Raw genomic sequence first — 20,827 nt, 5'->3', positions numbered from 1 at the left:
ATAATAAATTGTTATTCTATTGGTGAATTGCCGTTAAACCAGCTGGCTAATTTGGCAAAACGAAGCTTCTCTATTTCTGTGTCATTACGGTTTCGAAGAATGCAGCTGGAACATGGTGATAACTATTGCACTTCTTGGTATGCGATGAAGGAGGCTTTGCGCCGACGCTTTGCTCCCACTACAAGAAATGTGACCTTCTATGACGAATATCTCATGACACTCGATCAAAATGTCACTAGGTCATTCCCTTTTATGACATTTTATATAGGGTGGTACAATTTAGCGACGAAAACTAGGTGTTCGTCACTAAGACAAGATGAAAATTGTCATAAACTAGTTTTACTTCATGTTGTGACGAATGCATTTTTGTCACTTGAGTCCAACTACAAACATCATAATTTTATGACAATGCTAAATTGTCACTAGGTCAGGTGTTCGTCACTAATGTCTTCGTTAGGCAACGACGGTGACCTACGTGCAAACTTATTAGGTCTCACACCCATTGTTCATGTAAAAATAAGTGAAAGGAAAAAATAGAAATTGTGATTTTAAGATGGAAATGGTACGATATGAGCCATGGCTAAATATAATATTTTACCTATAGTATATTGAACTCATTGAACATAATAGCCAGTGGCGGATCTAGCGGTGGGGCTGCCGGGGCTAGAGCCCCCCTACCGCCGGAGAACCCCTGAAGCCCCCCCTTAGCCCCCCCTAAAATTTTCTGCCATGGGACTGAGCGGCTGAGCCTCGACGCGTCTGGAGGTTGAAGACGAAGTCCGTCCGGTGGCCGGCGCAACTGGGCTGTTCGCCTGGCCACTTGAGCCCAACTTTCTTTCCCGGCCCAAACAACAGCCGAGCGGGCCGACCGAGCTGGCCTCCCACCCCCGTCCTCCTCTCGGTCTCTGGCTCTCTGACTCTCTCGCCTCTCCGCCTCTCTCTCTGACGCTGAATTGCATTGAATCTGAATCTGATTACCTGTTTCTAATATTTGGACATGCATCTGAATTGTTTGTGAGAACGGAGTAACTTGTAAGATGATGTTGAACTTTATTTATTCATCAATGTACAGAACAAGAACTAACAGATTATGAGAAAGAAAGAACATTAAATATCATGAGGAACAACCAGAGGATTCAAGAACTTGGTATGTTAAAGTTGAAGTCAATCCTTAGCCAAACAGCTGCACCGTTAAACACCAAGGAGAGGGGTACTGCAGGCACAAATAATAACAAGGCGAGAGGTACTGCAGTATCAGATTCTTTGTATCAGCCTGAAGAGAATGACGACTCTGAAGAAGAAGGCGTTGAAAAGGTCCTACTACAGTGCAATTCTTTACAATTTACTTCACATTATTAAGGCATGCTATGTTGTTAGCAGACTTGCCATTTAGTTAATTCTGGATCTAATTGTTGTTATGGTTTTCTATTGCGGCTTTACAGAGTTCAAATGATACTACTAGAATGCCATTCGGAGGAGCAAGAACGAAGAGAGTCATGGCACCAGGGGGACAAGGCCTACCTGCTAGAGTCACTAGACAGAAGACAAGAGCGTCGGCTTCAACTCACGAAGACCTTCCTGCCACAGATGTTGCATTGGTACCACCAAGGTCTCCTGCCCAACATGAGGACCCTCTTCTAATGGACGATGAAGGCATGTGGCTGAACTTTGTCCTATTGTTTTTTATTTGTAGTCCTGACTTCTGATTACCTGTTAATTAATATTCAGATATCACGTAAGCTTTATGGTATGATTTATTAAGATATCATGCTAGCTTATGGTGTACTCAATGATTAAGTGTGCTTATTCTGTTCTTATGCGGATAACCTGTCAATATTCACAACTAATGTCCTTATACTGTTTTTATGCTGCTGTCCTTATGCTGTCCTAGATGATTGATGCCTTGTGATGTTCTTATGTTGCTGTCCTGAATCCAAATGGATGATTACTTGCATAGTAGACATAGATATCTTGCATCAAACAGTACCCTGACCAACGAAGTGCTTATGAAACTATATTTGTTAAACTAATTACATGATTGTTTTTTTGTCAGTTGAACATACTACCATCACAGAGCAAGTGCATAGGGGAAGAACTTTGGGAAAAGGACTTGAGAGGATAAGCAGAGGCTTAGGCACTAAGTTAGCAATCCACATTTCTGAAGGGAACAAACGGCCAGAGACACCAATGCAAGCTGCAAAGCTTGCATCAGAGGGAGGGATTGTTCTTAGGCAACACATACCTATCCTTCCACACTGGAAGGAGTACAAGAAGGATCCCTCTATCCTTACAGACTACATTGGCAAAGTTGCTGTGAGTATCACAAATCCTGGTCAATAAATTTACTATATCCCTTTGCATTCTACTATCTAATTTTGATACTCTACTAGGTTCAATTTACCATGGACACCAATTCTAAGCCAGTCAAAGATGCATGTGTTGACATGCTCAAGGGTGGGCAACGTCAAATGAGACACAGGCTCAAAAAACAGTACTTTGATGATGTCCCGGCTAATCAAGTTAGAACTACATCGCCGGTGAATAGTATGACTGATGAGCAATGGAGAGCCTTGGTGGCAATGTGGTCAAGCCCAAGACACAAGGTATGGAAGTACATGATGCTTTGTTAATTATTGCCTTGCACAGTTATGTGCCTGATGTAATTGTGCCATTTGTAGGAGAAGTGCCAGAAATACAAACTGAATCGTGAGTTTGTTAAGTTACAGCAGCGCACAGGCTCTCGGTGCTACATTGCACACCGCTTTGCTGTGGTAAGGAATACTAAACACTTCGCATCTGTGTTCACTACTTTCACTTACACTTATCCTATGTGGAGCTAACAAGTTCTAAATTGTATTGCATATAATTTTAGACCGAAATGCTATATCCCGATGCACCACCCAATGCAATTGAACTTTTCAAGGAGTGCCATCTTAGCAAAAAGAAAGGCCTTGCTGAGCCAGTCCAGAAGGCTATTGTAAGTAATTGTTTCCTTCTAAATTTTGTGCACTGGTGTGAATAAATATATGCTACTTGAGGGCTTTTCCCTAGTTTCCAATCCTATGCTGTTATTTTTTTATGATCAGTCTGCAAAAAGATGAATAAATTCATATGTAGTGTGACCACACATGACATATTTCTTTCACATGCATGAAAATTATCATGGCAATCAGATTCTAATTAAGATTGTTATAAGGAACCTTTGTGTGTGTGTGTAAATTTTCAACAGAAGTACAGAACTACATTCTAACATTACATCATACAATATTTGATTAGTTATTCACTGAACAAATCTCTAATTTCTGTTATTTAATATTCTTTACCTGCTCCTTTGGCTTTACCATGAGCCACATCACCTGTTATTTAATATTCGTTATATGAATGATGTAGAGATTTAAATTTTTATTGATTCTGAACATTCCTGTTGGAGCTATGCATTGCTAAACTAGCACTTCTAATACCAAATTTTTAATGATGATTTCCATGTCAGTTTACTATGATCAAATTTGATGTATAGCTTTCGCTTGAAACTTATATCTAATATTTTGTTATCCTTTCATTGCTAGGATGACATGAACGCTATTATGGCAGCTCCAGTTGAAGATGAACAGCAACCCAATAATGCAATTGAAGCAGTTTCTCAAGTTCTACCATCAAGTAAATTCCTTCAAAATGTAGGCCTTCAGCCAGCCTTGAAGAAAAGATCTAGCCGAGCTGAAACTTTGCGTGTGCAAGAGCTTGAAGCGCAACTTGAGAAGGAGAAACAAGACAAAGAGGAACTTCGACAAAAGCTTGATGGTCAACAACAAGAGATAGACAACCTAAAGAAACAGTCAGAAGAAACAAGACAGAAGCATCTAGAAGATGTTGGAGATCTCAAGAAGCAATTAGAAGAAAACAATGCTCTCCTTCGTGGTTTGATCAGCTTCAATCAGAGTCAGTAATAGGTGAATACTTATCCCTAACGTGGTTTATGCTTTCATGGGACTATGGTATTTTGGGAATATTATAGCTAACTTTGGATCTAGGAGTTGATGTGTCCAGATGTGAACACTAGGTCCTTTTTGGCTTGAAGTGCCATACTGCTCTGCTGTTTTGTGAACCTGTTGGTTGCCAAATGTGCAAAATGTGAAGATCCTGTTATGTGTGTGGATCTAGATGGTGGTTGTCATATTTTGTGAGATGGTTCTGTTGGTGGAATATATGGATTATTGCTATGTCAATGAACTATTGAACTGTGATAATATTATGTGAATGAAGTATGGTTATGTTATTCTATACTACAAATACCATTTTGTGAGCTGGATGTGGATGTGTTGGGTTACAAATGAGATTAAATTAGCATTATACGATTCATGTTTGGACGGCCACAATAGTTGGGCAGCACTATAGTGGGCTGGTCTCATGTTGGCCTAACTGCGGGCCTTGATATGAGCTGGGCCAACATGGATTGGGTCCAGCTACAAATGGACTTCGCATGGGCTGGGTCAAGCATAGTTGGGCCTCAACATGAGCTGAGTTATCTAAATATGTCTGGGTTAGGCTGCAAGTGGGCCTAAACATGGGCTGAGTCAGGCTACTAGTGGGTCTAAACATGGGCTGGGCCAGGCTGTAAATGGGTCTAAACATGGGCTGGACCAGGCTACAAGTGGGCCTAAAAATAATGTGGGCCAGATAAATTATGATGAAATAAAAACGTCACAAGGTAGAGCTACGTCAGAACCACATCACCCAGCTTGATCCTATGTGGCGAAATCACATTCTACAGCTTATGACAATTTTCTCTCCAACAATAACGATTCTAATGCGTCATAAAAATCTGTGACGATAAATATATCGTCATAAAATCTATGACAATTTTAATATATTTCGTCACTGATTGTCATTAGTGACGCACATTCAATGACGAACTTTTTTTTGTCACAAAGTCGTCATAGATTAGATACAATGACAAATATTTAGTCTTCTGTGACACAATCTAATCGTCATGGAAGGCCAAATTTCTTGTAGTGTCCTCCTTTTGAGCCAGAGAAGAATATATTATCAAGCAGTGGGAGTTCTGATTGGGTTGCTTCTGAATTTTCTTCTGCTACACCATTTGAGAAGAATAATTCTACTAACCAGGCGGCTATCATGGGATTGCCTAGTGATATTCCTACAGCCACATCTATTGTTGGAGAAGATGTCCCATTGAATACTAGTATTTCAGATATTTCTTCTCTACTTGAGCAGCAGGCTGGAGTGCCTGAGCAAATCTCTATTGATGAGAGGGTGGATCTTTCTTTAGCATCAGGGCTGCATGCTACTGATTCTTCTTGTGATACTCAGCCTGACATTAAAATTGATGATAATGATGTTGCATCAAATGGGTTATCTATAATGGCACGGGAAGTTCACAGTGATGGTACAGCGATCCAATATATTTCACTCAGAGTGCAAAATCCATGACAAGGTATGCAAATTAATTATTGATGGTGGTAGCTTCACAAATGCTATTTGTTCTGATTTGGTGAATGCTTTATCCTTGCCTACATGGAGGCTGCCAAAACCACATTATATGCAGTGGATGAATGAAAGTGGTACACTGAAAATTACTCATAAGGCTAGAGTTAAATTTTCCATTGGAAATTATATGGATACAGTAGATTGTGATGTTGTGCCAATGAGTGCTTGTCATTTATTGTTGGGTCGACCATGGCAGTTTGATCTTGATGCTACTCATAGTGGTCGTTCCAATAATTATTCGTTTGTGCACAAGGGAGTTCATCATGTGCTCAAACCGATGACGGTTAGTGCTATTAAGGCTGAGGTATTTGCTACTTCAAAAGAAAAGAAAAAGGTTGCTGCAATAACCCCAATGCCGAGAACAGCTTTGTTTCTAGAGGGTGAGAATGGCATGGCTATTCCGGTTTCGATCCATTGTGATGGTAATTCTGAAATCTCTACTAATACAAGAAAGAAAGATGCCATCATTACTTCTCCTATTGTTGATTCAGGAAATATTTGCAAGGACTCTAAAGCTATAGCTGGTAAATTATTAAAACCTTCTGCTATTCATTTTAGTTCCTTGGCTGATGAGAAAAAGGAGAAGTATAAGAAAAATATTGCAGCCATCATGCCATGCAACAACAGAGTTAGAAAGATTGTTCCAATCAAGCATGCCAATGCTGAAAATATGCCAAAGTCGAGGATGACTTTGATTCAAGGGGGAGAGAATGATGAGTCCATGGCTGATCAAAATGTTCATGATAGGGTCGTTCAAAATACATACAAGCTGCAGTTCGGTTCCTTTGGTGAGTGGCAAAGTGATATGAACGATGGGGTTATTTATGATATTACCAATAATTCAACGAAGGCCATATTGTTTGGGGCTAATCTGAGCAAAAACATAGTGGAAAAAAATTGTTTTTCAAGTATGGTAAGACTTTGGTTCGAATCTAACAAGGAGTTTCAAGATGGGAAGATTTGAACTCAATTCGGATTGCCACGTCACAGCTTTACAAGCCCAGAGTAAATTGGCCATATCTCCCTCACATGAAGTCCGTTTTCGCTATATAAGTACTTGTTAGAAAGATAATTTCAATATCTTTCCAATGGATCCAATCCCGCAGTCATATCTTTTTTGTACGAGTTGCAGTAGTCGAAACAATTATCAGGTCATGTTGAGTCCGTGTCTGTTTCAGGTCATGGTCGAGTCGGACTTGGGTTTGTGGCTGGCCTGCGTGCCATATAGCCTAGGGCTGATGCCCATGTATCTTTAGATTGGATTTTATTTGTCTCTCATCTAGGGTTTCTCCTAAGAACAGCGAGACACCGTCTAATCTCATCTACCTTGCCGATTCTTCTAGATCGTGATTGGGAGCGTGATCAGGATTGTTTCCTGGGTGCGCTGCTCCGGATTCTTCAGTGGATCCCCTCTTCTGATCGTGGTTCGTCGTGGCTGCGGGTGGAAGAATTATCTGGGTTTGGATTGCATTGACTGTAAGCCGATCTCTTCTCTGCTGTTACTGCTTGTGGTGCTGGATCAAATCGAAACATTATTTTCTACTATCTGGTTTGAATCGGTTCATATAAGTTGTCTCAGTTTTGGATCTGATCATTATTCTATCGTGAAAGACATTGGCTACTGCTTGTTATTTTAATTATATACCAATTGATCCCTGATTGGTTGGTGAGATAATTAACATCAATTTATTTGCCGAGAGAGCAAAGTTCGCTGGTTGATTTTTAAACGTGTGTTTGCTACTGGTTGAGCGTGAATAGGATCTTGTGCCAGCCATATCTCTAAAATAAAGAAATATTCAGTGAAACTATTTGTAAGTACCGTGAAAGATTGGGACAAATATTCAGGCACTGTAGCCGTGTCCTTATCATGTAGAGTGCAGCGAGCGCCTCCCTTTTATATTTCAGGGGAGGCGCGTACATGGCCGTTGGGTCCCCGACAGATGGGCCCAAACGATGTAGTATAAAATAACATATTGTTCATACATTATGGCATTGTAGGCGAAGGAGATCACATTCTTGGATTTTCTTGCCTGCTCCTGGGAATCCTCCGTCCAGCATACCCATACGCTGTCTTGTCGAAATGGCGCCAGGCGTAGCTTGCGACGTCGCCTGCAGCGTAGCTGAACGGGCCGTGTAGCTTGCGGCGTAGGCGCATGATGGAAAAGTGTCGTGCCGTCGTATCCAATTAATGCGGCAGACGGGCTCTGCGCGGATGCGGCGCAGGCGGCTGCACTGTGTACCTCGGTAACACGCGGTCTATAGTGAGACCTGACAAAGGCTGCCCCGCGTGCCGCGGCGGCAGTGCACGCCTCAACCACCCGCATTGAATGAGGTGGGTGGGCGAGTCTTCCAGCGGAAGACCCGCGCCCGCGCTTGCGGGACACGCGGCGCCTCCGGACCCCCCCCCCCCCGCGGTATGTTGGTTCTACGCGCGTGGGGGTCCGGATGGATTCGGGAGGTCCCGGACCCCTATGGGGGGTCCGGGCCTCAGCTGTTGGCTCGGAGCTTCCCCTCCTCAGGGACACGTGGCGTCACCGGACCCGTCCCAGAGCGGGGAGCGGGTCCGGGGCCGTTGGCCCGGTGAGGAAAGAGCCTGACTGTAAGGATCGATGGACCAAGAGGGGGGGTGAATTGGGCCTTTTTCAAATTCTAAAACAAAGTAAAGCAACCTTATCATATGCAATGCTAGTAGGGCACCAATTCACCAACCGGATAACTAAGCTACTAACACAAGCTAAGAGAGCTAAAACAAAGTAAAGCCTAGCAAGGTAGAGCTAAGTTATGATCTCTAAGTCAAGCACATGAGTAAATTGCATGAAAGAAAATGCTTGAATAAAAGGAATGGACAAGAGACAACCGGATTTTTTCCCGTGGTATCGATGTGTTGGCACACACCCCTAATCCATGTTGTGACACTCACAAAGAGTATTATCACCTCCCAAGTCACCGAGACGAGGGCGCTCACTAAGAGTCTCCGTTCACCATCCCGGCGTGGTGGAGATCAAGCCACGTACAATCTTCTTCTCCGGGCTCCCACAATCCTTGGCAAGCTCCGCGAGAAACACCTCGATCACCAAGATCGCCTAGGTGATGCCAATCACCAAGAGTAACAAGCTAAGGCCTTCACTTGAGCAAGAACCGATCACCAAGAACGGATGCACACTAGCTTCTCTCTACTCAAGTCCTTAATCTTGCTTCTTGATTGATTGAATGCACAAGTATGTGAATGATGAAGCTCAAGGTGGCTCTTGACTATGGTATGAGTGTTTGGATGTTGCCTGGTGTCAAGAGTGGGCGAAATGACCCATTGGAGGGGTATATATAGGCAGCTCACACAAATAGAGCCGTTGGAGAAAAGCTGCCAGAAAACTGCGTAGCGCCGGTTAATCCGACGTACCCCCCATTGTCATCGTCGGTTTAACCGGTGAATGTAAACTGCCTCTTCTGAAAACTAGCCGTTACAACTGGGGCAGATTAACCGACGTAGCATCGGTTTAACCGGTGAGTGTAGTTGTCCACTGAATCACTGAAAAACCAAGTCTCTGGACAACTGCACCGACGTTAACTCAAACCTATCGTCGGTTTAACCGGTGAGTACAACTTTTAAATTCCTCTGAAAAACCATCTCACTGGTCAATTGCACCGACGTCTTGATTCAAACAGCGTCGGTTAATCCGGTGAATAGAACTTGAATTTCCCTGGAAAAACCAACTCTGGACCAATGCACCGACGTTAAATTCAAACACGTCGGTTTAACCGGTGTATTGAATTTATCCAGACTCTGCTGACTTCGTTTAACCGACGTATAGAAAATTGAGAGCGTCGGTTAAACCGGTGTATAGAATTTGTCCAGACTCTGCTGACTTCGTTCAACCGACGTATAGAAAATTGAGAGCGTCGGTTAAACCGGTGTATAGACTTTTTCTGATTTTGTCTTTTCTGATTTGAGTCTTGAATGAAATCCAAATATTCTTGAGATATAGTTTGAGAACCACTTATTTGAACTTCTAGAAACCTGAGTGACCATAGTGTGCATCCATTTTTAAATGATCATGTCCATGCTCAAGTTACTTAGCCTTAACCCCTCTTAATAGTGCGATCACTACAAAACTATAAAACCTATACTAACCTAAGTGTCCTTCTTAACCTTATGACACTTAGGACTAGAAAGATCCTTAGTCTTGACATAAAATTGAGTTGAATACCGAGATCGCCTTTTTGAATAAAGAAATTGAGGGGCCTCTTTTGACATATGACCAAATGAGCGATAATGATCTATTAAGCTGCACAAACTCATTAGTCACAATAATGGTTGTCATTAATCACCGAAACATACCTTGAGGGCCTAGATGCTTACAATCTCCCCCTTTTTGGTGATTGATGACAACACAAACATAAATAACGAGAGAGCGAGAAAGATAAAGCAGGATAAACACAAGCGAACTCGAAAAGAAGGACCAAAGAGCTCAACGGCTCAAACGAAATCCATAGATATGTCTCAAAGAACGGCATACTCAAGCGACAAATGTACATATCCATGAACTAACATCAAATGTGATACAAATAATCAAAGTCCTGATAACTACGAGCTCTCTCTAGCTCTACCCTCCCCCTAACTCTGGTGCTCCCCCTAACACCTCTCCCCCTTTGGCATCAAAGCACCAAAAGGCGAGCTACGGGTCGTGCTGTCGTGGTACGGCGATGAAGCGGTCCGGGTCGTCGTCGTCGAACGGAGAACTCTCACCCTCGGTGACAGACGGAAGCTGCTGGTCTGGGTCTGAGCTCACTGGGGGAGTAACTGTCGTGGAGGCTCTCGTGCTGGCACTGCCTGGTAGAGGATCCGTAGAAGTCGTAACCGGGTCAGCAGAAGAAGTACCAATATCTGAAGAGGTGACTGCTGAGGCTGCCGGCTGCGTCGACTGTGGAAGCAGGGACTCCTCTACTGCTCCTCCCCCTGAAGGTGCTGCCTGAAGTGAGGAATGGAGGGCGACCGACTGAACCGCTGGCGATGAGTCCTGAAAGAGTGTGGTCGCCGGCAGTGGTGAAAAGAGCGGACGACCGGCAGACCCAAAGAGTGCTGACATCGAGAACGTGGTCTCCGGTGTCGCTGAGGTAGCTGGAGCTGCAGTAGGAGCTGGAGGAGGAGGAGCTGGTGTGACGGCAAGCTGAGGTGCTCCAACACCCTGAAGGCCTGGCTGTCCTGGCTGCTGCGGGGCGAGTCCGGTGTGAGAGTAAAGCTGTGAGATCATCCCGAACATCGCCATCATCCCCTGCTGCATCTGCTGAAACTGAGCGTCTGTCCTCTGTGAAACTCTGTCGATAAGCCCGACAAAACGCTCCTCTGTCGCTGCACGCTCTCGGGCTGCCTCTCTCTGAATAGCTGCAATCTGGGCCTCATGGGCTCTCCTGGCCTCCTCCTGAGCAAGTCTGTCCTCCCTCTGCTGGGTCACGAGCTGCTGTAGTAGTGAAGTGAGCTCGGACGGCTGAGTCACCTGAGACTCAGAGACTGTAGCAGCTGCTGAAGTCGGAGGTGCTGGCTGTCCTGAACCTCCTGCCTCGTGATCGTGACTAGCTGGGGCAGCTGAAGGAAAGTACTCAACGTCGTCGGAGGAGTCTGACTCAAGCTCAGACCAGTGAATCTCATCATCTCCCCCGGGAAGCTGTGCCTCTGCTGCTAGGAGTGCCTCATCCTCCTCTGCCACTCGTGCCTGAACCTCCGGTGACAGTCGAGCCATCGCTGCTCTATCTGCGTGTCTGCCCCTCCTCCTGTCCTGTGGAGCTGTGGGTCGGTAGACAGGGAACCTGGGAGCCTCGTCGTGACGGTAAGGTGCACTGATGGGTGACTCTGCTGGCACTATCATAGAGCATATGTAACTGATCCAGTGCGCATAGGGAAACTGTCGCACCACACCCATCCCATCAGTGATCACATCCTCGATCTCAGCCAAAATAAAGTCAACTATATCAAATGGCTCGTGAGTGAGGATGTGTAGGAGCAAGAGCTGCTGCAAACCTGTGAACCCCTCTGGGTAGCCACTCCTCGGTAACAGAGTCCTCCGGAGTGCCATGTGAACAGCGTAAGCCTCTGGGGTCAGCAAGCTCGGCACTCTGGCGTAAGAGGCTGGGAACGGCTGGCGGAAGCACTGAGTGATCGCCTCGTGAGAAGGAGCAATCCCGCCAACCATCGCCCTGTGGGGTGGATCTGAGTCCCCGTAAACCCTCTCGTGCAGCGAGACGTCGACCAGGTCAACTCCAAGAATACCAGCAATGGTCGCCCTCGACAAACCAAAGTCCTGCCCTCCAAACATGAAGTGTACGGCTCTGCGCTCGGGGGCTATCCAAGCTGTAGCGTAGAACACTCTGACCCAGTCCTCGATATAACGGTTCTGCTCCATCTCTAGCAGTCTGGGCAGACCTCTGAAGTGAGCAAAGTGTGCTCTCACATCTGCTCCCCCTGCAGCTGTCCTCAGTGAGACCCAGTCAAGAACCCTGTGCTGAAAGATCCGGTGGCCCCTCCGCTGGAAAGTCTCGTAGAAGCTGGCCTGTAGCAAAGTCCAGAACCTCCTGTCGACTCTGCTGTCTCGGGTCACTGGGAACCAGACCTCCTCGTCAACACTCCACCTGAGCCTCTTGACCTTGGCCGCATTGGCTCGGGTCAAGTTCTGGAGCATCACACCTGGCTCCAGACGCACAACAGTGTCCATACGGAACACTGCGCGCTCGGCCTCTAGGGCCTCGGCTCTGCGAGCTGCTGCTGCTGCTGCTGCTGACCTGCGGGGCTCCTGTGGCTGGTGTCCTCCCCGAGTCCTCGGTCCAGTGCGACGCTCTGTCGTTGCCGGGGAACCTCTCTCAGACGACTGCTGTGGAGAACTCTGCCCCTCTGACTGTGCTGCCTCTGAGTCAGAATCTGCAGCTGTATCTGACTGATCTGACTCTGCTGCTGCTGCTGCTGTGGCTCTGGTGGCCCTGGCACCTCTCACTCTACCCATGCCCCTGCTTCTGCCTCTGCCTCTGCCTCTGGTGTCCTCCCTGATCTGGAACGGACGAGCACGGCCTGATGCCTGCTCCTCGGCGGCCTTGGCCACCATCTCGGCCCTCTCGGCCTCCTTCTCTGCACGAGTCCGCTTGCGAGCGGGCTTCTCGACCACAACTTCCTTCCCCTTCCTCTTCTCGCGACCCATCTCAACTGACGGTGTGCGAAACACGAACGCGGCGCGAAAGAGGCAGCTCAGGCAAATCGTCGAGCACCTGGCGAGCATCTGGCGAGAAGATGCTGCGGGTGCGGCTGCGGCGTGGGGCTGCGGCTGCGTCGTGGGGCTGCGGCGTGGAGCACGGCGACGCTTGGCGATGGAGGCACGAGCGGCGGTGAGGGCGTGGTGCGGCGGCGGCGGCGGCTACGCGCGCAGGCGGCGGCGCAGAGCATTTGCGCGGGCGGCGCAGGCGCGCACGGGCGGCGCTGGGCGAGCGCGAGGGCGCGGCGGCGGCGGCTCGACGTGCAGGCGAGCGGCGGCGAGTGGTGGCGGCGCGGAGGCGAGAGGCGGCGCGAGAACGAGGTCGGGCGGCGGCGGCGTGAAGAGAGAAGAAAAACAGGGGCCGGCAGCGCGGGCAAGAGACATATATGACAGGCGGGCCCACGATTTTTCTTAACGCCGGTCGATCCGACGCCTAGGGTTTGAGCGCCGGTTGATTGCGTCGGTGTAGTTCACCCGAGACTCTACCAGATCTGTTTTTGAACGCCGGTTGAACCGATGCTGCCAAAAGTGACCTCGTCGGTTGATTGATCAAAACACCGGTTGATTGCTAGGTCTGATTTGTATTTACTATCACCGGTTGATCCGATGATGTGACTTTTGTATACGCCGGTTGAACGCCTGAAACTTGACTGAGCTGAGACAAACTTTAGTAACGCCGGTTAAACCGATGATGATGCTCCATTGAACGTCGGTTTAACCGGTGAACCCGAAAACCCTCTCTCAGCTCACTCTTCTATGCTAAGTCCAATAAACTTATAAGATTCAAATAAACTCAAGTTAATGGACTTGCATAGGCGACTTTACCCCTCAAAATAAATAGGATAGCACACTTGCTTAAATAAATTTCTTTTCAAACACAAGGAAAAGCCGCAAGAGAGACAAAAAGCCAAAAAAAATGTATGAGCCATGTCATAGGAATATTGAAGATAGAAAGCTTCAAACTCATCATGACATTGCTCACTAGGCAATAACGCACCTAACACTTTGCTCTTTTCACTTTTCATGAATTAAGATCTTGTATATGAAAACAAGTCTCATTTTCATCAAGTGATCTCCTTTGTGACCCTTACGCATGCAATGATAATGCAAGGTACAACCACATGCGAAAGTATAGTAAACATGAAGTGCACATCTATATGACAAGAAATGCATAACAAGAAATTAAGATCTACTTGTCAAGTTTGAACCCACGGGAAGCTTCTTCATGATGAGCCTTTCTACAAGCCTAGAGGAAAACAAGTGGACCACCACCTCTAGCTAAACCCTTGCTCATCACTATCTTACCATGGTTAGACAAGTGTCCTATATGTATGCATTTTTCTATATGACATGGCAACTTACATGACGTTTGCCGCATCTAACACATTAAGCTCATTCCTTAGCCTAACAAAGGTACTCTCGTCTAAAGGTTTTGTGAATATATCCGCCAATTGCTCCTCGGATCTCACACCTTGAAGGGAAATGTCCCCCTTGGCTTCGTGATCACGCAAGAAGTGATGGCGAATATCAATGTGCTTTGTGCGAGAGTGTTGAACCGGATTCTTGGCAATTTTTACGGCACTTTCATTGTCACAAAGGAGTGGGACCCTATCTAGTTTCACACCAAAGTCCAAAAGGGTTTGCTTCATATATAGGATTTGGGCACAACATGCACCGGCCGCTATATATTCCGCTTCCGCGGTGGACAAAGCCACGGAATTTTGCTTCTTACTTGACCAAGAAACTAGAGAACGCCCAAGCAAGTGACAACCCCCGGAGGTACTCTTGCGATCCACACGGCTTCCGGCAAAATCCGAATCCGAGTATCCCAAGAGATCTAAACTAGCGCCTTTGGGGTACCACAAGCCTATGCTAGGAGTGTGCTTGAGATACCGAAGGATCCTATTCACAGCCGAAAGGTGTGACTCCTTTGGGTTAGCTTGAAAGCGGGCACACAAGCACACACTAAACATTATATCGGGCCTAGATGCGGTAAGGTAAAGCAAAGACCCTATCATAGAACGATAGAGGGATTGATCAACCGGTTTACCGTCCACATCCAAGTCGAGATGCCCATTGGTTGCCATGGGTGTCTTGATTGGCTTGCACTCATCCATCTTGAACTTCTTCAAGATATCTTTAGTATACTTTTCTTGATGGATGAATGTCCCTTCCTTCATTTGTTTGACTTGAAAACCAAGGAAGAAGGTCAATTCGCCAATCATGGACATCTCGAATTCCCTAGACATCATGGTAGCAAACTCATGGCTTAGTAAATCATTAGTTGAGCCAAAGATAATATCGTCAACATAAATTTGACAAATGAAAAGATCCCCGTTGACGTCTTTTGTGAACAACGTGGTGTCCACCCTCCCGATCTTGAAGCCTTGCATGATTAGGAAGTCACGAAGCCTCTCATACCAAGACCTTGGAGCTTGTTTGAGCCCATAGAGTGCCTTGTGCAACCTATAAACATGGTTAGGATTCCTCGGATCTTCAAACCCGGGAGGTTGCTCAACATAAACAAGTTCGTTAATAACGCCATTTAAGAATGCACTTTTCACATCCATTTGATACAACTTAATGTTATGATGTGAAGAGTAAGCAAGAAGGATACGGATAGCTTCAAGTCTTGCGACGGGAGCAAAAGTTTCACCAAAATCCAAACCTTCGACTTGAGAAAACCCTTTTGCCACAAGTCTTGCTTTGTTGCGTACCACCACCCCATGTTCATCTTGCTTGTTCCGAAAGACCCACTTGGTGCCGATGATGTTCTTGTCTTTTGGAGGAGCTTCGAGGACCCAAACTTCATTGCGGGTGAAGTTGTTCAATTCTTCTTGCATGGCCATCACCCAATCCGAGTCCTCAAGCGCTTCCTCTATGCTAGTGGGTTCAATACAAGAAACAAACGAGTGTTATTCGCAAAATGAAGCATGTTTAGAGCGAGTTCTTACTCCCTTTGATGGACTACCAATGATTTGACCAATTGGATGATCCTTGGAGATGCGACCATGCTTCACTAGCGGTACTTGCGTTGATGCTTGTTGGGGTGGATCATGAGTGACTTGTGCTTGTGGTGGAACACTTTGCTCTTCTTGTTCTTGAACTTGGGGTGTTGGCGTTGGCACATCTTCTTGAGGTTGTGTATCATCTTTTTCTTGATCTTCATCCACTTGGGGCGCCGTGGAGGTGCTTGGTGTAGATGAGGAAGGTCCTCCCCCTTGATCATTGTCTTCATGCACCTCTTCCGGCTTGATATCCCCAATGGACATCTTCTTCAAAGCTTCATCAATCTCCTCATCACCTACATTTTCATAGCCAACAACCTCCTCTTGGGAGCCATTAGATTCATCAAACTCCACATCACATGTTTCTTCAACTAACCCAGAGGTTTGATTGAATACTCTATATGCTTTGGAGTTTGATGCATAACCAAGAAAGAAACCTTCATCACATCTACTTTCAAACTTACCGAGCCTTTTCTTCTTGTAGATGAAGCATTTGCAACCAAAGACTCGAAAGTATGATATATTTGGTTTCTTCCCGGTGATGAGCTCATATGGAGTTTTCTTGAGGAGTCGGTGAGGATACACTCGGTTGGATGCATGACACGCCGTGTTGATTGCTTCCGCCCAAAATTTCTCGGATGTGCCATAATCATCCAACATTGCTCTAGCTAGGGTGATGAGAGTCTTGTTCTTTCTTTCCACCACTCCATTTTGTTGAGGCGTGTAGGTGGCGGAAAACTCATGCTTGATGCCCTCTTCATCGCACCATTCTTCAATCTTCATGTTCTTGAACTCGGTGCCGTTGTCACTCCGGATCTTCACAATTGGGGAGTTGTACTCCCTTTGAGCTCTTCTTGCAAATGTCTTGAAGAGTTCCGGAGTTTCACCCTTATCGCCTAGAAACATAACCCAAGTGTAACGTGAAAAATCATCAACGATTACTAGGCAATAGAGGTTACCACCAATGCTCTTGTATGTAGTTGGACCAAAGAGATCCATGTGTAGTAGCTCGAGCGGCTTGGAGGTAGACAACATCGTCTTGATGGGATGATGTGTTGCAACTTGCTTCCCGGCTTGACATGCTTTACATAGCTTGTTCTTGTCAAAGGTGACGTCCTTCAAGCCGGTGATCATCCCTCTCTTGTGGGCTTTCTTGAGGTTGCTCATGCCAATATGAGCAATTCTTCTATGCCAAAGCCACCCAAGAGAAGACTTGGTGAAGAGGCATGTCATGGTACTTGTTTGCTTTGAAGAGAAATCCACCAAGTAAATGTTGCCATGCCTAAACCCCGTGAATACCAATGACTTGTCTTTTTCATGAGTTACTACAACACCATTCTTGTCAAAGGCACACGTTAGTCCAAGATCACACAATTGAGCAATTGAAATAAGATTAAAACTAAGTGCTTCTACAAACAAAACATTAGAAATAGATAAATCTTTAGAAATTGCTATTCTACCCAAACCTAAAACTTTTCCCCTTGAGTTATCACCATAGGTGACGTGTTCATGATCGCCGGGGTCTTCAAGGGAGGTGAACATGCTATCATTGCCGGTCATGTGTTGAGAGCAACCGCTATCAAGTACCCAATGTTTTCCACCGGCTTTGTAGTTCACCTACACACATGAGAATTCACTTTTGAGTTTTAGGAACCCAAACAAGCTTTGGGCCTTGCACATGTGTGACAAGAGCTTTTGGGACCCAAAGTTGCTTGGGGAGCTTCTTCTTTGACTTCTTAGTGAGTTTGCCAATGAATTTGGCCTTCACCTTGCCCTTCACTTTACTCAAGAGAAAATGGTTATTTTGAAACATTGAAGAATAATTCTTGGGTAATTTAGGAAGAGGACGTGATGGTAAAGTGCACTCCCTAGTGTGGTGCCCGGTGACTTGGCAATGTTGGCAATATGAACCAACTTCCTTGATGAAGCTTATCTTGATCTCCGGAGAAGGAGTAGTGCCTTGATTTGGCTCCGGAAATGAACCAAGACCTCTCTTGCCATAGTCACGTGCATTGTTGAAGAGAATTTCCTTGTGGATGTATTCTCCTCTTGAGAGCTTCTCCACACTACTCTTGAGACTTGCAACTTGATCCATCAATTCCTTTTCCCTAGAAGGTGCAAGCTTGGGCAAAGCATTAGTAGCATTTGCATTAATGAGTAGGTCATCACATGAAGTAGAAGCATTGACCTTCTCAATAGTTTCATGAGCAAAGTTTTCAAGACTTGGGTCAATTGCTTCATAGGCAAATTCAAGTTCTTGATACTTGTGAGCCAACTCCCTATGCTCTTGTTTAAGCTTTTTGTGGCTCTCTTCAACTTGCTTAGTAAGTACAAGTGACTCATTGTGCTTTTTGAGCAAGTCATTGTACTTGCCAAGCAAATCGAAGTGGGCAAGCTCTAACTTTGCACGAGTGCTCTCAAGAATCTTGACTTTGCCCTTTTCCCTCTTGATGACGGATGTATACTCATTAATGAGGTTAGCAAACTCATTAGGGTCAAGCTCATCATCACTATCATCTTCACTCTCACATACCTTAGAGTTACCTTTGGCCATGAGGCACATTGGAGGTGGAGGTAGTGATGGTTCTTCATTTGTGAGGGCGATGGTGACTATGTCTTCTTCATCACTTGAATCTTCGCTTGATGAGACATCGGTCACCCACTCTTGTTTTTCCACCAAGAAGCTTCTCTTGGTGTGCCCTTTCTTCTTTGGGAAGAGCTTGGTCTTCTTGTCATGGCTCTTTTTCTTCCCAAGTCTCTTGTTTTTGTTCTTCCTTTCTTCTTCTTCATCATCGCTTGAATCATGGCGATGCTTGCTCTTGTGATCCTTGTTTCTTTTGTCCGGCTTGGGGCAATTTGGACGGATGTGACCTTTTTCTCCACAATTGTAGCAAATCTTGTTCTTGACATCCATTGGCCGGAACATTCCCTTCTTAGAGTCAAAGTTGAACCCCTTCTTGTTGATCTTGTCATTCAAGCGGGTGAACTTTCTCATCATAAGAGCAAGCTCTCCATCATCTTCAACATCGGATGAGCTTTCATGATGATCATCTTCTTCATTGCTTGAGCTTGAATCTTGCTTGATCATCTTGAGCTTGCGGGCTTTGTTTGCCTTGGTCTTTAGAGCAATTGATTTGCTTGAAGTTGGCTCTTCGGACATACCAAGGATACTCATCTCATGAGCGCGAATTTCGCCCACAAGTTCTCCTACTTCCATTGTGTCAAGATTCTCCTTTTGAAGCATAGCATTGATGATGTTATACTTGGGCTTTGGGAGGAGCATGAGAATCTTGCGATTGATGGAGGCACTGTCAATTTTGGATATTTTAAGTGCATTAATGTCCTTGACAATGACATTCAAGCGAGAGTACATATCATTGCAATTTTCATGAGCTAGCATTTTAAAAGAATCATACTTAGCTCTAAACAAGTGATATTTTTGCTCACAAACTTTAATGGAGCCTTCATGAATTTCAATGAGCTCCTTCCAAATATCACTTGCTAAGTCCATGCCATTAACTCTAGCAAAGACTTCCTCACTAATGGCTTTGAAAATTGCATTTCTAGCCTTGGCATTCCATTTTAATTGTTCGGCGGTGGGAGTTCCGGTGAATCCGGTCTTAGTGGCCAACCACACTTCGGGGGCAATCGCATCAAGGTATGCGGCCATGCGAACTTTCCAATAGGCAAAGTTCTTGCCCTCGAAGTGAGGCGGCGAACCACCCATCTTGGCCATAGCTCTAGGCGGTGAAGCCTAATGATCCAAATGAGCAACGAGGCTCTGATACCAATTGTAAGGATCGATGGACCAAGAGGGGGGGTGAATTGGGCCTTTTTCAAATTCTAAAACAAAGTAAAGCAACCTTATCATATGCAATGCTAGTAGGGCACCAATTCACCAACCGGATAACTAAGCTACTAACACAAGCTAAGAGAGCTAAAACAAAGTAAAGCCTAGCAAGGTAGAGCTAAGTTATGATCTCTAAGTCAAGCACATGAGTAAATTGCATGAAAGAAAATGCTTGAATAAAAGGAATGGACAAGAGACAACCGGATTTTTTCCCGTGGTATCGATGTGTTGGCACACACCCCTAATCCACGTTGTGACACTCACAAAGAGTATTGTCACCTCCCAAGTCACCGAGACGAGGGCGCTCACTAAGAGTCTCCGTTCACCATCCCGGCGTGGTGGAGATCAAGCCACGTACAATCTTCTTCTCCGGGCTCCCACAATCCTTGGCAAGCTCTGTGAGAAACACCTCGATCACCAAGATCGCCTAGGTGATGCCAATCACCAAGAGTAACAAGCTAAGGCCTTCACTTGAGCAAGAACCGATCACCAAGAACGGATGCACACTAGCTTCTCTCTACTCAAGTCCTTAATCTTGCTTCTTGATTGATTGAATGCACAAGTATGTGAATGATGAAGCTCAAGGTGGCTCTTGACTATGGTATGAGTGTTTGGATGTTGCCTGGTGTCAAGAGTGGGCGAAATGACCCATTGGAGGGGTATATATAGGCAGCTCACACAAATAGAGCCGTTGGAGAAAAGCTGCCAGAAAACTGCGTAGCGCCGGTTAATCCGACGTACCCCCCATTGTCATCGTCGGTTTAACCGGTGAATGTAAACTGCCTCTTCTGAAAACTAGCCGTTACAACTGGGGCAGATTAACCGACGTAGCATCGGTTTAACCGGTGAGTGTAGTTGTCCACTGAACCACTGAAAAACCAAGTCTCTGGACAACTGCACCGACGTTAACTCAAACCTATCGTCGGTTTAACCGGTGAGTACAACTTTTAAATTCCTCTGAAAAACCATCTCACTGGTCAATTGCACCGACGTCTTGATTCAAACAGCGTCGGTTAATCCGGTGAATAGAACTTGAATTTCCCTGGAAAAACCAACTCTGGACCAATGCACCGACGTTGGTGTATTGAATTTGTCCAGACTCTGCTGACTTCGTTTAACCGACGTATAGAAAATTGAGAGCGTCGGTTAAACCGGTGTATAGAATTTGTCCAGACTCTGCTGACTTCGTTCAACCGACGTATAGAAAATTGAGAGCGTCGGTTAAACCGGTG

General features: G+C 45.6%; 1 protein-coding gene and 1 pseudogene across 1 annotated transcript; one reads left to right on the top strand and one right to left on the bottom strand.

The window, feature by feature from the left end:
• Positions 1 to 20,827, bottom strand: part of LOC120639286 — a 56,920-nt pseudogene that overhangs the window by 11,910 nt on the left and 24,183 nt on the right.
• Positions 1,243 to 4,278, top strand: LOC120711104. The gene is made up of 7 exons (XM_039996519.1): positions 1,243 to 1,314; positions 1,443 to 1,653; positions 2,054 to 2,313; positions 2,391 to 2,603; positions 2,679 to 2,771; positions 2,873 to 2,977; positions 3,567 to 4,278. Exons 2-7 carry the CDS (start codon positions 1,464 to 1,466, stop codon positions 3,942 to 3,944), a joined length of 1,239 nt encoding a protein of 412 aa, XP_039852453.1. The 5' UTR covers positions 1,243 to 1,314; positions 1,443 to 1,463; the 3' UTR covers positions 3,945 to 4,278.

The sequence above is a fragment of the Panicum virgatum genome, chromosome 6K (assembly GCF_016808335.1).
Source record: "Panicum virgatum strain AP13 chromosome 6K, P.virgatum_v5, whole genome shotgun sequence".
In the NCBI taxonomy this organism is placed as follows: Eukaryota; Viridiplantae; Streptophyta; class Magnoliopsida; order Poales; family Poaceae; genus Panicum; species Panicum virgatum.
The sequence above is the reverse complement of the archived record's forward strand: the minus strand, read 5'-3'. Positions and strand labels throughout refer to the sequence as shown.

Coding starts and splice junctions, on each gene's coding strand:
- LOC120711104 (XM_039996519.1), top strand. CDS start 1,464: ATGCCATTCGGAGGAGCAAGAACGAAGAGAGTCATGGCACCAGGGGGA. Junction 2,314..2,390: donor ACTACATTGGCAAAGTTGCT/GTGAGTATCACA, acceptor ATACTCTACTAG/GTTCAATTTACCATGGACAC. Junction 2,604..2,678: donor GGTCAAGCCCAAGACACAAG/GTATGGAAGTAC, acceptor TGCCATTTGTAG/GAGAAGTGCCAGAAATACAA.